Below are 17830 nucleotides of genomic sequence, written 5' to 3' on the forward strand. Positions count from 1 at the left end.
TTTGCCTTCGCATTGCAACTTAACAAATAAATAAATAAATAAATAAATTATTTTTGTAAATTTTAACTTTAAAGTAATAACTATCAGAATGAACTCTTCCATATCATAGAAAGAGCAAATTTAAAGATTTTTTTTGTTTTTTGGCCATTTTTATAAAAAGTAGTCCAAAAAATACTCAAAATACTCCAATACTCAAAAAAATTCAATTATGAGTTGAATAGGTACTCCAAAACAAAAAATGTTGGCGTTCTGAACTAAATACTTAATATCTGTATATTTATATTTTACTTAATTTTTCTAAAAGTGCTGAAAATAAATATATTGTATGTGGTATTTTTGAAAATTGGTTGAGCGACTTTTAAAATCAGCTATCACTCAACCCCCATTCCATTAAAGATTTTGGAGGTTGTGTCCGCCCCCGCTAGAGGATTGATGTAATTGAGTTGAAAACTGGTGTACAAAATGTCCCCCTTACAGATAAATTTGACGTGTTTTTGAATATTGTTAAATTTATCTACAAAGTATAAAGGATGGTATCTTTTCAAAATTTGCACACTGTATGTTTTATGAATAATTGAAAATATTTTAACTGTAGATTCCTGGGCTCAAAATATTTAGGATTAACCCAAATCGCCTAGTCCGAAAATGCTTCCTACGGGAGCTAGAACTCTTTGAAGATGGCGTCATTTAATTAGTTCTTTTTAATTACCTCTAGAACACTACTATTAGGAAAAACGAAAACTAGTACGTCTGTCTATGAATGATCCAGAGATAAATCAATTGATAGTCGCAATCATAAATTGCGAATTTCTAGTATTAGTCATAGGTGTACCTTTTGGGTAGAGCAACGGTAATTTTATTGCATAACTTGTTTCTCTTTAATTTTTAAGCATTTTTGACACTGGATTATTAAATTATAAGATATTCTAGTACTTGAAGGTACACTTGCTTTAAGTCGGTAAGATACACCGTTTTCTAGAAAAATCAATTTGCATTTTTTTTTCGTTTTTTGAATTTGAACAAAATTTTAAAAACATTTTTACAAAAACGGTGTATTTTACGGACTTACAGCAAGATTACCTAGAATAGCTAGAATACCACATAATTCAATAATCTAATATCAGAAATGCTTAAAAACTAAAAACACAAAAAATAATGCGATAAAGTAACCGTTGACCTGCCCAAAACGGACGCATATGACCGGTACTAGAAACTCGCAATTAGTAGCTCAGTTTTAAAACTCGTTTTGTCCAAAAATATAAAAAAATGAGATAAGGTTGCCATTTTGTAGAGTAATTCCAGAGAAACATTTTAGTGTATTCATTTGACTGCAAAGACCGTTAAAACCAAACGGAATAAATGAGGAAAATCTACAAACCGCTGCAAAACTCGTCATGTCCATTCCCCCAAAACAGCTTCAAAACCCGTCATGTCCTATTCAAATGTATCCATCATACAAGGCAACTGCATCAGAACTCGTTTAGTCCAATAGTTGTCAAGATTTTGTTTTTCAGATATTTTGTAGTTTCATACCTATTTAGGTATGTAGGAACAAGGTAGTCTCCAGATCCAGGGTTGGGAAGCTGTTGATGAAGACTCCGATGCAGGCGACATACTGGAGGAAGATACTCAAGTTTCACTACAGTTTTTGTAAATATTTTTCAATCTAAGTAAAAATCCTTGTTTGTTAATATTGCTACTCTAATTTCTTTCTCACGGGATTACAATGTTTGTAAAATTAAATTTGAAAATATATTTCCAATTGATAATTTGAACCTGTCTAGCCTAATTTAACCTGTTTTTCCTTAAAAAATAGACAATAAATTTATTATTATGCATTAAATTAAATACAGCATTCAAATTGTATCACAGCAAAGTATTCAGAACTAAAAACCATCATGTCCAATACTACAGCAAAACTCGTTATCTTCTCTAATCTGCTGCAAATATCGTTATGTCAAAAAGTTTTTTTGATTTTTTTGGTAAACCTTCAATGTGAAATTTTTGCCATCAAGTACTTATAATAAGCTATTTTTAACACTTAAAATAAAAATAAATTCAAAATATTGTGTGCTAAAATAAACTAGCCACAGTTTTTTGCAGTTTCTAAAACTTTTGTTTATACGGACATATAGAGTTTTGAAACTGAGCTACTCTTGATGAAATCGATTCCTCTCTGGAAGATAAATAAACGTAACAGATTTTCAAATCGATTTTTCTAGACAATGGCAAGACACTTATAGCAAGAGTATTTTTTAAAATTAGATCACCTCCCAAATTTTATAATCCAGTGTCAGAAATGCTTGAAGGTGAATGAAAAAAAAATAATGGTCAAAAATGGCTGATAAAATAACCGTTGCCCTTCCCAAAACGTACGCCTATATCCTGTACTAGAAATTCGTCATTTATGGAATCGATTTATTTCTAAAGGTAATAAGGCGTACCAGTTTTTTTGTCTGAATAGAACCAATCTGGAGGTACTAAAAAAACTATTTACAAGTTACCATCTTCAAAGAGCTCTAGCTCCCCTAGGAATAATTTTCAGGCTAGGTGATTTGGGTTAAACCCTAATATTTTCAGCCCAGGAGACCCAGGAAACCCTAATATTTACAGTTAAAATATTTACAATTATTATTGAAACACCCTGTATATTGTATGTATATATTGAGCCGCAAAATTATTGATTAAATTATTTTTTCGAGAATGGGTGACTCTGGAAAAAATTCCTGAAACAGGTCGATATTTGTTTTTAAATTATGCATGATTTTTGGCCTATATTTTGCTAGTAACGTAATGGTAGGGGAGCCCAAGCGGGGATTTTTGCAGTTACTCGAGCGCGTCAGATTAGCATATAGGGAGAAACCTGGTACCCTGCAGATGTACCTCTACCATATATTGGCTCTTAACACAGGGGAGTTCGTTAAGGGGGGCCCGAAAAAAAAATCTATCCTTAAAAAAACTCGAAATTGTCAGATTAAGATAAGGTGAGTTAAGTACATGCAAAAGAGTTTATATTTCAAAAATCTGACGATTTGAGCCGGGCGTAAGGAAATGGGTGAGTCCTAAAATTTTATAAGAAAAAAGCGAATATTTCGCGAAATGAATGACAGATCGAAAAACTAAAAAATATGTGCCCAATATTTTTTAAAAATCTATCGAATGATACCAAACACGACTTTCCACGGAGAGGGGTGGGGGGTAAATTTAATATTTTAAATACGAATCCCGCGATATTTCGCGAAATGAACATCAGATCGAAAAACTGTAAAATACACTTATCCAATATTTTTGAAAAATCTATCGAATGGCACTAAACACGACCCCCCATGGATGTGGGGTGGGGGTTTACTTTACAATCTTAAATAGGAGCCCTCATTTTTTTATTGCAGATTTGGATTCCTTACGTAAAAATAAGTAACTTTTATTCGAAACATTTTTTCGAATTAAGGATAGATGGCATTATAATGGGAAAAAACAATTGTTGGAAATGGAAAATTAAATTAAAAAATGGCAAGCGCCCACTAAAATGGAAAACTTTGCTTAACTTTTTTGGTTTTAGGACCCACTCTTCACAACCCAATTGGTCCCCAAAGCGCTCGAGTGACTGCACATTTAGCATACTTTTCTCCCCTACCATAATCCATCTGGGCGTGATGATGTAATCAATGATTTTCTAAATGAGAGTAGTGGCCCTGTGGTATCTCATTTGGAAAGCTATTTAATTCTCTATTCAGAAATATAAATGTTAACAAAATTATTTATACAAGGTGTTCAAAAAAAAATTTAATTTAATTAATTGACGCAAAAAGGGAACTAATGTAATTTATTTAATTCAAAATACATTTTGCTGGTATCAGAAAACAGAAAAAAATCTTTATTTGACAAAAAAACATTATTTTTCGCTTAAATTAAATATTGGCTAAAACTGCTAAGAGGCAAGTGGATGGAGCTTAAACATTAAATTGGAACGAAAAAATATTGATTTACCAAATAAACATTTTTCTGTTTAACTAATATTTTTATCAAATAAACATCTGTTTTATGACAGCAGTAAAATGTAGTTTAAATTAAATCAATTACATACATTCCTTTTTTGTCTAAATTAATTCAATTCAAAAAAATTTTCTTTCACCCTGTACCTATATATGATTATGTTAAAGTTTATATTACTAAATAGAGAATTAAATAACCTTCGAAATGAGCTACCACACGACCCCTATCCTCATTAAAAAAATCATCAATTACGTCATCATATTCGGATGGTTGACGTCACCAGTATGATATAGGTATATGCCAACAATGGCAGGAGAATTTTATAAAATACTCCTGTCACAGAAGTGTAAAAGTTTCAAACTATGTAATGAATTATAATTTATACGTTTTTATCGATAATTTCCACCTCTACGGGTTTCGTCTTTTTATTTCACATCATTTGCATTATTTTGCCGGTTATTAGCGCTCTCATCACTGTATTTGTAAAGCTGTAAAACGGTAAAATGGCAAAATCGGGTTTAAGTCATGTTTAACTGTATGTACGTTAATTTATTTTTTTATTTAATTTTGAACGGTGTTGGGGAGAGATTTTCCCTATCCTCCACTTAGATCTGCCACTGTTCAGTAGTTTTCTGAAGATACGGCGTAACTGCAGCTATACTGGTATTGAATAAATGTGAAGCATTCATGAAAACATGAAAATTCTTATGTCACTCTAGCAGCATATTTCCTATCGCCCTTCTTCAGTGTTATGAGCACTGTTTGGAGGTTTACTGAAGAATAAAATACGATGAATCCATTTTTAATCCTGGATTCATAAGCACGCAAATATGCATGAAGGCAATGAGTCCCTGTTCTTTCAATAAATAAAAGTTTTCGTTCACTTAACTGTGAATTAGTGAGCTTGATCTACACTGAACAGCTGAATCCAATAACTTCAGAAGTCTTTAGCTTCAGAATCATAATTTTTCAGACCTAGGTCCTATGGACATTGTTCATCTAGGTACTGAGAAATATCATTAACAGAACTTTCGATAAATTGAACGGGGGTCACTTTTCTATAAGAAGTGTTGAGTTGGCATTTGTTGCTTTCCACTTAAAAAAATAAAAACGAAAGAATTACGTTGTTGTGGTAACGGGGGGTAGGAGAAGGTGACGTTGCGAATTAAAATATCACTAAATTTTATTTTTTAATAAAATAGAGCGTAAAACATATATTTACTGAATTCTGGAAACAAGAGCATTTTGTCATCTCAGCAGGGGTACCCTTTTACTTCGTATTGGTTCATTTTCAGCAAATATGACACTAAAACTTCACAAATCGACAGATACTACCTTCTTAAAAATCGAAGTTCTTGTCAATTCTCTGCTACGCTACGTGCCAGCATTATACTGACCATAAAAGTAAAATTCGCCGATATCGAATATTTGGGCATGTCAAGTTTGGGTAAGTTTGAAACGTCCTCCGTATAGGTCATAAAGCTAAGTGTCCAATTGAGAAAAATAGTCTCAAGAGCAGTCTCGAGACTGCACTCACAAATGTAAATGGATCTGAGAGAACTCTCAGATCCTCATTGTGACTTATCGCTGAGACTGCGGTTGTCACAAGTGAACAAAGCTCATTTCTATACTCAAGAGCTAGTCTCCAGTTTTCTGTCTATGCCAGAAGAGCTGAGACTAGTCTCAGGTTGGTGTTTAGTGAAAAAGAAAATATTGACTTACCAAAAAATGAGTGCGCGACATTAGACCGATGATAATATTTTACAATTAAAAATGAATAACCATTTTCAATTTCGTTGCAAAATGAAAACACAGCCGAACCATATTCTAGTCCAATTAGAGAGTGCTGTAAGCACCCCTACCGGTTTCGAAACTTATTAGTCTCTCATCAGGAGGCACATATGCTGCTCTCCCTGATCCAACCAAAACAAACCCCAGCGTGCAGTCCCGGATTGCAACGAACGAAATGGCATAGATGCCCTAGCGGCAACTGCTAGCAAAAAGACTAAGTTTTCACACTAATGGCATATAAAACAACATAAAGCTATTCTACACCCCACCAGAATGAAAACAATGGTAACCTTCTCTGGTTACACCTCCGAGGCTTCTACAATTTGCAAGCCATACGGAGGCTGAGACTAAGGAAGATGAGGGAATTCTACAATTTACAATTCACGTCCCGTCTGCTCAGCGCGGTAAAGTTCCAACGAGAATGGTTCCATTCATACTCCACACAGAGTAAATGTAAATCAAAAATGAATAACCATTTTCAATTTCGTTGCAAAACGAAAACACAGCCGAACCATATTCTAGTCCAATCAGAGAGTGCTGCAAGCACCCCTACCGGTTTCGAAACTTATTAGTCTCTCATCAGGAGGCACATATGCTGCTCTCCCTGATCCAACCAAAACAAACCCCAGCGTGCAGTCCCGGATTGCAACGAACGAAATGGCATAGATGCCCTAGCGGCAACTGCTAGCAAAAAGACTAAGTTTTCACTCTAATGGCATATAAAACAACATAAAGCTATTCTACACCCCACCAGAATGAAAACAATGGGAACCTTCTCTGGTTACACCTCCGACGCTTCTACAATTTGCAAGCCATACGGATGCTGAGACTAAGGAAGATGAGGGAATTCTACAATTTACAATTCACGTCCCATCTGCTCAGCGCGGTAAAGTTCCAACGAGAATGGTTCCCTTCATACTCCACACAGAGTAAATGTAAATAAAAAATGAATAACCATTTTGAATTTCGTTGCAAAACGAAAACACAGCCGAACCATATTCTAGTCCAAGCAGAGAGTGCTGCAAGCACCCCTACCGGTTTCGAAACTTATTAGTCTCTCATCAGGAGGCACATATGCTGCTCTCCCTGATCCAACCAAAACAAACCCCAGCGTGCAGTCCCGGATTGCAACGAACGAAATGGCATAGATGCCCTAGCGGCAACTGCTAGCAAAAAGACTAAGTTTTCACTCTAATGCAACAACTCTGCACTCTAAACAACATAAAGCTATTCTACACCCCACCAGAATGAAAACAATGGAAACCTTCTCTGGTTACACCTCCGAGGCTTCTACAATTTGCAAGCCATACGGATGCTGAGACTAAGGAAGATGAGTGAATTCTACAGTTTACAATTCACGGCCCATCTGCTCAGCGCGGTAAAGTTCCAACGAGAATGGTTCCCTTCATACTCCACACAGAGTAAATGTAAATCAAAAATGAATAACCATTTTCAATTTCGTTGCAAAACGAAAACACAGCCGAACCATATTCTAGTCCAATCAGAGAGTGCTGCAAGCACCCCTACCGGTTTCGAAACTTATTAGTCTCTCATCAGGGAGAGCAGCATATGTGCCTCCTGATGAGAGACTAATAAGTTTCGAAACCGGTAGGGGTGCTTGCAGCACTCTCTGATTGGACTAGAATATGGTTCGGCTGTGTTTTCGTTTTGCAACGAAATTGAAAATGGTTATTCATTTCTGATTTACATTTACTCTGTGTGGAGTATGAAGGGAACCATTCTCGTTGGAACTTTACCGCGCTGAGCATATGGGACGTGAATTGTAAATTGTAGAATTCCCTCATGTTCCTTAGCCTCAGCATCCGTATGGCTTGCAAATTGTAGAAGCCTCGGAGGTGTAACCAGAAAAGGTTCCCATTGTTTTCATTCTGGTGGGGTGTAGAATAGCTTTATGTTGTTTTATATTCCATTAGAGTGAAAACTTTGTCTTTTTGCTAGCAGTTGCCGCTAGGGCATCTATGCCATTTCGTTCGTTGCAATCCGGGACTGCACGCTGGGGTTTGTTTTGGTTGGATCAGGGAGAGCAGCATATGTGCCTCCTGATGAGAGACTAATAAGTCTCGAAACCGGTAGGGGTGCTTGCAGCACTTTCTGATTGGACTAGAATATGGTTCGGCTGTGTTTTCGTTTTGCAACGAAATTGAAAATGGTTATTCATTTTTTATTTACATTTACTCTGTGTGGAGTATGAAGGGAACCATTCTCGTTGGAACTTTACCGCGCTGAGCAGATGGGACGTGAATTGTAAATTGTAGAATTCCCTCATCTTCCTTAGTCTCATCATCCGTATGGCTTGCAAATTGTTGAAGCCTCGGAGGTGTAACCAGAGAAGGTTCACATTGTTTTCATTCTGGTGGGGTGTAGAATAGCTTTATGTTGTTTTATATGCCATTAGAGTGAAAACTTAGTCCTTTTAGTAATTTTACAATTAATTTCTCTTTACGAATACAAAGAATTCTTATGAAATGTTTATTACGAGTTAAACAGGAATCGCGAAAAAAAAAATAGTTTGTATGATGAGTTTTTAATAAAATTTAACTATTATTGTAATGCAAACCAAATACAAAGGAAGTTACACAATTTAAATTTGAGACGCTCAGAGCATCAGTGGCCTAACCCACATCTCAAAATTTTACCAAAACGCTTTTATTACATTAAAGTTATACATTATAGTTTTTTCATGTGCAGATTGGCTCAAACAACCATTGCTTGAGCTACTCTGCATCTTAAAATAGTTAAATAAGGGATAACTTTAATGCAATAAAAGCATTCTGGTAAAATTGTGTGATGTGGGTTAAGCCACTGTTGCTCTGAGCGCCTTATTTATATTCTCGTAAACCTGGTGTTTTGGGGGATAAAGGGGTAGAATGCGAAAACATGGAGTTGATTCCAGTTTACTCCACTTAGCCTCTTCTACTCAAGTCCAACTCTCACCTTGACGTTGGTGTCCCCTGTTAACCGAGCAGTCCAATCTGGAGATCCGGTATCCAACCCCGGGTGGAAAGTTGGGTCGGAATTGACGGGAGCGGGTGAAATGGCCCTCCGAAAAGGGGGTTTGGCGTTGGGTTAACTACCCAACCCCGTAAAAATCCATAGTTACGAAATCTGAAGTTAAAGATGCCGGACGGAAATCTCAACGACGACCTATGCAACGAAATAAGGACAATGATCTTAAAGTATTTACCTGGAACGTTCGCACACTCAACGAACCTGGAAACATCCGCAAACTATGCGACATATTAGCACAATATAACGCCGATATTACTGCGATACAAGAAGTACGATGGACAGGTCATGGCATAATCCAAAAAACAAACTACAATATGTACTATAGTTGCCATAGAACTAGAAATAAATCTGGGACAGCCTTTATAGTCAATAATAAAGTCAAGCATTTGGTTATAGATTTTAAGCCGATTAATCCACGAATGAGCTGCTTAAGGATCAGGGGCAAGTTTTTTAATATTTGTCTTATTATTGTACATGCCCCAACAGAGGACAAGGAAGCCGAAGATAAAGACGAATTATATGATAAATTAGAAAGAGCATATGACAGTTGTCCCAGAAGGGACATTAAAATAGTAATCGGTGATCTAACCGCAAAAATCGGAAGGGAAGAAATATATCTACCGCACATCGGTAAATATAGTCTCCATAATAATACCAATTCGAATGGACACCGAGCAGTCCACTTCGCAGCCGCAAAAAACATGATCGTAGGAAGCACATGTTTTCTACACAAAAATATACATATGGGAACTTGGACCTCGCCCGATCGATTAACGAACAACCAAATTGATCATGTGATCATAGATGCTAGACACTTCTCAAACTTGATGGATGTCCGGACCTATCGATGCGCCAATATTGATTCAGATCACTTTCTAGTTGGCACAAGAATTCGAGCTAGAATCTCAAACCCGAAGAAGGAGAGAAGTACCAAAACAACGCGCCTTAATATTGAACCCCTCAAAAATCCGCAAACGGTAGAAAGGTTTCAAAATTATATCGAAGCGGACTGAATAATTAATGAGGATCTAACAATAAGCGAACAATGGGAAATGTGTAAAAGCAATATTAAAGACGCAGCAAATAATATTCTAGAGCCAGAAAAACCACCATCACGCAATGACTGGTTCAATGCTGAGTGTGAGGACATCACAAGAAGAAAGAACGATGCATATAAACAGATGCAGCAAAGAAGAACCCGAGAAAAACAACAAAAATATAAAGACCTTAAAAGAGAAGAGAAATGCATTCATAGAAGAAAAAAGAGAATTTATGAAAATAGAATACTGAAAGAACTGGAGACATTAAAACAGGAAAATAAAAAAAAAATTTATAAAACTCTGAATAATGCAATAAAGGAATTCAAACCAAAGCTAAGACTATGTAAAGATAAGGAGGGGCACACACTCAATACAAAAGAAGAAATATTGAAAAGGTGGGTGGAACACTACAAAGGACTACTTACCGTCGAAGTAGAATATCTAAATCAACTACCCCCAGAAACAACCAACAATACACCATTAGAGCGTCCATCAATTCAAGAAGTACGGGATGCAATAAAACATCTAAAAAATAATAAATCTCCAGGAAGTGATGGTATGTCCGCGGAACTTATTAAATATGGAGGTGCTACTCTGACTAATCAAATATATAAAATAATACTGAGAGCCTGGAATGAGGAACGAATTCCGGAAGAGTGGTGGTGTGTTGGAATCGTTTGACCGCTACACAAAAAGGGTGATCAATCGGAATGTAGAAACTATAAATAACCCTCCTTAATACAGCTTACAAAATGTTTTCGAGTATCTTATATGGTCGCCTAAGTGCAAATTCAGAGGAGTTTCTTGGAGAATATCAAAGTGGTTTTAGGCCTGGTCGATCAACAACAGACCAGATCTTTGTGCTAAGGCAAACACTGGAAAAAAACAATGAATTCAATATCGACACATACCATCTTTTCGTAGATTTTAAATCGGCCTATGATAGTGTCCTAAAAAATAAATTGTATGAAGCCATAGATGAATTCCACATCCCTGATAAACTGATAAGATTGGTTAAGGTTACAATGCGTAAAGTCATTTGCAAAGACGAAATACAGGGTGAACAATTACAGGCGTTTGAAACAAATGTTGGGCTGCGACAAGGAGATGCGCTGGCGTGTCTCCTCTTCAACATAGCTCTTGAAAAGGCGGTCAGAGGTGCCCGAATAGACAACACAGGAAATATATAAATATATAAATAGCGTTTAGAATTAAAAAAACTCAGTTGAGTATCTTAAAAAATGTGAACCTTCAACCTGTATGGACAGCAAAACTTCAAATCTGTATTTATTTTGATATGCATATCTACTTATAAAGATGGAATTGTTAACAAATAAACGACACAAACTTTGGTATTAAACTTTTACAATTAGACTAATTATTTTTAAAATGATATGATATTATCAAATTATGAAAAATGATGATATTATGAAATGTAAATAAAAAATGATCAAAAAATGGGGCGTTACATTACATTTTTGGCGCATTTTTTTGCTAGTGCAAATTTGTCTAGATATTTTAGAGTTATGTAGGTAGGTATAGCCTCCCCTATTGTAAAAACCACGAGCTGCCACTGCGAGTGGACTGTGCGTTAACTCTCTAATCAATCGACACGGAATTGTCTTGGTCTCGAGACTAAGGCCATTATTAGACTAGGTAACTGGTGGCGCAACTAGTGGGGCAACTGGTGGCGCAACTAGTGGCTCCACCAAATTAAAGCACACAAAATATTATGGGCAACTGGTGGCCGATATGAGCAACTGGTGGCGCAACCAGTTACCGTAGTCTAATAGGTCTCATTTACTTAAATGCCCCGTGACGTAATGAGTCACTGGTGGAGCAACTTGGTGGCGTCACCAGTTGCCTAATATAATACTGGCCTAAAGTCGCCAGCGACTCTTCCATGACGATCTCGAGGACGACAAATGGATCACACCTTCAGGCTAATCTCGAGATTTTATCTCAAGTGGACAGCTTTATACTCCGGTCAATTTACACATCCGAGGTTACAAAAATTAACAGAGAGCAAGAACAAAGTATTTTGTTCAATTTATTACTTATGTTAAGCTGTACCAGTTCGCTGAATTACTTTCTTCTTCTTGGCTTTTTCCCATTATGAGTTTGCCGTTTTCGTTTTCCATAGCACTCTATTCTCACAGTCGCCATATCTGAGGTCTCTATCTATCATAGAATTTCCTATGTCAGTTTTCCATCTCACAGCAGGTCTTCCTCTCTATCTTCCTCCCGGCGGGTCCCAGTCCAGTAATCTTTCCGGCCACCTGTGCTCCGGCATTCTTTGTACATGCCCGTACCATTTCAGGGCTCTACTTTTACTCTCACAACTTTTTTGTAGTTGAGTATTCTACTTCTATTTTATTTCCTCTGTTCTTATTCTATCCTACCTGGTAATTTGTAGACACCTTCTCATAAACTACAATTCAACTGTTCGTATTTTATTACGTATTATTGTTGTCACTGGCCATTCTCCCGTTCTTGTAGGGTAATATTCAGCACTATGCCCTGAAAAATCAATTTTTTTTTTTTTTAGTTAGAGTGTTCTTCCATATCTCTCCATGGAGTGCTTTCGCGCCTTGTTTTCCCCGTACTATTTTCATTTCTATATCTTTCATAAAAGTGCCATCTGGGTTTATCATATACCCTAAATACTTAAAAGTCTTACAAATCTTAATAAGTAGTGTCTTCTAAACTTACGTTTAAGTCAGCAACCAACTGTGATCAATTATTGTGTACTTTCGACTAGATTAAATTTGTTTAGACTAGGCTAAACTAGTTTATCCTGATATAAAAACATACACTTCAGGATAAACTAGTTTGGCCTGAAGTATGTTTATATCAGGACAAACTAGTTTGGCCTAAGCGCGATACGACAAACTAGTTTGGCCTAGACCATACTAGTTTATCCTAACGCGCTTAGAACAAACTAGTTTGGCCTAGGCCAAACTAGTTTGTCCTGAAATTGGGTTTGGCCGGTAACATATACGTGGTGTACTAATACATTATATTATGACTACAACTCTTTCAACTCCTTGAATCGTTGTATCTCAAAAACGGTAGCTCCTAGGAAAAAAAGTATAAAGGCATTTTTTATAGATAATTATCTAATCTGCATTTTCTGTTAGATATAATTTTATGATAAAACTTATTGTTTCGCTGAAAATCGCCAAAAACCATATTTGGTGACATTTGACCTCGCGTCTTTGCTCAAGTCGGATTTATGAGGACTTTTAGATTCCATTTATGATGGTATTTTGAACAATCCTGCCAATTTTCAGCTGACTGGTAATTATTGTAACCTAACTCCTATTTTTGAGTCTAACTAGACCGCGACCGTTCTATTAAGCATATCTGAGTTAACTAGAATTATGTAATACGGTAACATATATAGCCCAATAAATGACCGTTTTGGAGTGTAATTTCCAGGGGCAACTCCGAATTGCATCAAAATTTGGATTTAGGTTCTACTTACCCTCCACTTTAAAGTTGAATTTGTGCCGTTGGTTGATTTTACTTGGGTGGTGACATTTACCCCTTCTGGGGGGACGAAGAACGCGTGTTTAAAATAAGGCCGGAAATGGATAAATTGACTTATTTTAAGCACCTTTTGTTCTATAAAGTTTTTTACGTAAGTCAATACTTTTCGAGTTATTCGCGATTTAAAATGTTGATTTTTCGACAAAAAAAACTACGTTTTCAGACCGCTTTTCCCAAATAACTCAAAAAGTGAATATTTTATCGGAAAAAATATTTTTATCAAAAGTGTAGCCTATAAAAAAACGAAAAAAATGGTGTACCAGCAAAGTCTACAAATTGAGTAGAAGCAAAGTTGTAGCTCATGAAAAATACGTTCTTATTCGTCTAATTCCAACTCGAATAATTCAACGCCAAATCACCAAAGAAAGAAGCGTTTTTCGACAAAACCTTATTAACATTTTTAAAGTATCAAAAAAAGCTTATTGCTTGTTTTTTACAAAAGTTTACAGCATCAAAAATAAACGAGTTACACTGAAAAAAAAAATTGGCCCCTTTTTTTGGTAAAAAAATCGTGAAAACCTCCCTATATTCAGCACCCTAAATGAAATTAAACGTTTGGCTTTACCCTATTTTTTTAACTGTATGTGTATTGTTTATATTATGATCTGTAAGTTTGATTGGTTTGAAGTGCTTATTTTTGAAAACATTTGGTTTTATAGTAAAAAAAAATTTCTAAAAATTTTTGAAAAATTTCATTTTTTCAAAATAACTTAAAACTATTAGTTACAAGAAATATTTTAAAGAGTAAAAAAATGTAGGTTTTGCTATTATAAATATGCTTGTTTCATTTTGTTTCTGCGTAAGACAAAAATTGGTTAAGATATGGCTGTTCAAAATTTGCATACACTCGTGATTAGTGACCCATTCAAGCTTTCTCAATTATAACCCTTTCAAAAATAAACACTTTAAACCGGTGAGACTGACAGATCATATAAAAAATAGATAGGTAAGTGAATTTTTTGTAAAGCGGTAGAGACTAATCTCATTTGGGGAGCTGAACACGGCGAGAATTTCATGATTTTTTACAAAAAAAAAAAGAGGGCCAACTTTATTTTGAGCGTAACTCGCTTATTTTTAATGCCAAAACTTTTGTTAACAATTACAACAAAGCTTTTTATAAACACTTTTAAATGGGCTTTTCACGAAAAGTGCTTAATTTTTCGGTGATTTCACCTTAAAATATTCGATTTGGAATTAGACGAATAAGAACGTATTTTTATGAGCTACAACTTTGTTTTTATTTGATTGATAGACTTTACTGATACACCTTTTTTTGGGTTTTTTATAAGCTACACTTTTGCTAAGGAACTTTTTTTCGATAAAATATTTACTTTTTGAGTTATTTGCGAAAAACCGTCTGAAAACGTAGTTTTTTTGTCGAAAAATCAACATTTTTAATGGCAAATAACTCGAAAAGTGTTGACTTACGTAAAAAACTCTATAGAACAAAAGTTGCTTAAAATCAGCCAATTTATCCATTTACGGTCTTATCATGAACGTATGTTTTTTCACCCCCGAGAAGGGGTGACTGTCACCCCCCAAGTAAAAGCAACCAACGGCACAATTTCAACTTTAAAGTGGAGAGTAAATATAACCTAAATCCCAATTTTCATGCAATTCGGAGTAGCACCTGAAAATTACACGGTATCGCCGAATTTCCCGTTCATTTACTGGGCTAATAATATTTTTTTACTTTACATTTTACAGATTGCACTGCCCCTGTCGATGTCGGCCCGATAATCTGCATCGCTTATTTTCCTGTCTGGAGATATGATATATACTCTAGAATTTGTGTACGTGATATATATGGAGGATGCTATCCCAGCAAGAATAATTTTAAGAGTCTTGAAGAATGTGAGACTGTAACAAAACCAGTGTGTCCATTCTATTAGTACAATGTGTGTTTTATGTCAAATCAATCCTATCGGATAATAATAATAATTATTATATTACTTACATTTTAGTTAAGTGTTTTATTTCTACATTTTTTTATTTCTATTTTTTTACAATGGTACCGGAAAGAAGCAGAAAAATAAATATATTATATTATTATGGCTACAACTCTTTCAACTTTTTGAATCGTTGTATCTCAAAAACGGTAGCTCCTAGGAAAAAAAGTATAGAGGCATTTTTTATAGATAATTATCTAATCTGCATTTTTTGTTAGATATAATTTTATGATAAAACTTACTGTTTCGCTGAAAATCGCTAAAAACCATATTTGGTGACATTTGAACTCACGCAAATTTCTTTGCTCGAGTCGGATTTATGAGGACTATTTAGATTCCATTTATGATGGTATTTTGAACAATCCTGTCAGTTTTCAGTTGGCTGGCAATTATAGTAACCTAACTTCTATTTTTGAGTCTAACTAGACCGCGACCGGTCTATTAAGCCTATCTGAGTTAACTACATAGAATTATGTAATACGATAACATGTAAGTATAATATTTTTTTACTTTACATTTTACAGATTGCCTTGCCCCTGTCCATAGCGGCCCGATAGTCTGCCTAGCTGGTATTCCTGTCTGGAGATATGATATATACTCTAGAATTTGTGTACGTGATATATATGGAGGATGCAATGCCACCAAGAATAATTTTAAGAGTCGTGAAGAATGTGAGGCTGTAACAAAAGCAGTGTGTCCATACTATTAGTACAATGTGTGTTTTATGTCAAATTAATCCTGTTGGATAATAATAATATATATTATATTACATACATTTTAGTTTACTGTTTTATTTCTACAATTTTTTACTTCGATTTTTTTCTACAATACCGGAGAGAAGCAGAAACATAGTATATTATGTATCTGCTTATGTTTATATTATATTATGACTAAAACTCTTTCAACTTTTTGAATCGTTGTATCTCAAAAACGTTAGATTCTAGGAAAAAAGTATAAAGGCATTTTTTATAGATAATTATCTAATCTGCATTTTTTGTTCGATATAATTTTATAATAAAACTTACCGTTTCGCTGAAAATCGCTAAAAACCATATTTGGTGACATTTGACCTTGCGTAAATTTCTTTGCTCGAGTCGGATTTATGAGGACTTTTTAGATTCCATTTATGATGGTATTTTGAACAATCCTGCCAATTTTCAGCTGGCTGGTAATTATTGTAACCTAACTGCTATTTTTGAGTCTAACTAGACCGCGACCGGTCTATTAAGCATATCTGAGTTAACTAGAATTATGTAATACGATAACATGTATAATATTGTTTACTTTACATTTTACAGATTGCACTGTCCCTGTCCGATAAGCTGCAACGCTTATTTTCCTGTCTGGAGATATGATACTCTAGAATTTGTGTACGTGATATATGAGGCGCATAGTGCAAAAGTGGCCTAACTAAAAAAAATGATATTTGAGTTAATAACACCGAGCGTTAGTATTTTTATTAATCTATAGTGTGCAATAGTGGCCCACATCGATTTGATTAAAAATGACGGTAGGGGAATGGTCAAGATCACTTTGGCGTTTTACGATTTGTTGACAAACGGTTGTGCAGTAATAGCCCAACGTTCGTGCTTATCTATGTGTTTCAATTTCTCATGTGCACTAGTGGCCTATCTTTTAACCTTAAAATTATTATTTGTTTTTTAACAGCTCGTGTATACTTTAATTGTTTAACTTTAGTTATTTGGAAGTTTCATTATGGATATTCCATCCACATCAGGTAAATATATTATCCAGATCATTTTCTTAAGTAGTAATATTATTAAAAGTAAAAGCAGACATTTTGGAATAAGGTGTTAAAAAGTATATTTTAATACACGGCTGAATTACTGTAACTTATCTCTTTCAGGCAAAAGCAATATCTTTGATGACAGTGATGTCTCTAGTATTGGTGATCCATTTGCAGATTCAGGTTCCAGCTACAATCCTTCTGATATAGAAGAATCGTCAAGTGAGAAAAGTACAGGTATTTTATTATTATTATAATCGTTTGCGAGAAACTATTAAACTTTGTTTTAGCTGAAAGTGAAAAGGTGCTGGTGGCTGATGAGAAATTACAAAGCAATTTTCAGTCTAACGATATTGCAAATCCTGGAGAAATTCCAAGAAGTAAGGAACGTGGTCCTCGGCGCAAATTTGCAGATAAAAGTCAATAGCAACATAATATAAGAAAAAAATTACGAAACAGTGGACGTGAGTATACAACCATTAAGAGTAAGGTAGTTGCTGCCAAACAATTTGATCCATCCGACTGCCGCTGCTTTAAAGAATGCCATAAACTTATTATTCTTCAACAGCGTGAAACTATTTTTAAAGATTTCTATAAACTCACCAATTATGATTTACAGACGTCTTACTTATGTGGCCAAATCAAACTTACTTCAAAATTAGCCAATACTGCTCAAAGTGACTCCAGAAAATACACAAGACGATATTATTTGACAAGAGAAAGATGCA

General features: G+C 35.1%; 1 protein-coding gene across 9 annotated transcripts in view; it reads left to right on the plus strand.

The window, feature by feature from the left end:
* The window catches only part of LOC126885700 (trypsin inhibitor-like), a 122175-nt gene that overhangs the window by 75281 nt on the left and 29064 nt on the right, over positions 1-17830 (plus strand). For 2 of the 9 annotated variants that reach the window (XM_050652424.1, XM_050652418.1), the window contains exon 2: positions 15880-16135. The exons of 6 other annotated variants lie outside the window; for them this stretch is intronic. In XM_050652424.1, coding sequence (XP_050508381.1) covers positions 15880-16064 — 185 coding nt within the window. In that variant the 3' untranslated portion in view covers positions 16065-16135. Of the gene's footprint in view, positions 1-15113; positions 15370-15879; positions 16136-17830 lie in introns of those variants that run through there. One more of the 9 variants, XM_050652419.1, reaches the window with a different exon arrangement.

The sequence above is a fragment of the Diabrotica virgifera genome, chromosome 5, assembly GCF_917563875.1.
Source record: "Diabrotica virgifera virgifera chromosome 5, PGI_DIABVI_V3a".
NCBI classification, from domain to species: domain Eukaryota; kingdom Metazoa; phylum Arthropoda; class Insecta; order Coleoptera; family Chrysomelidae; genus Diabrotica; species Diabrotica virgifera.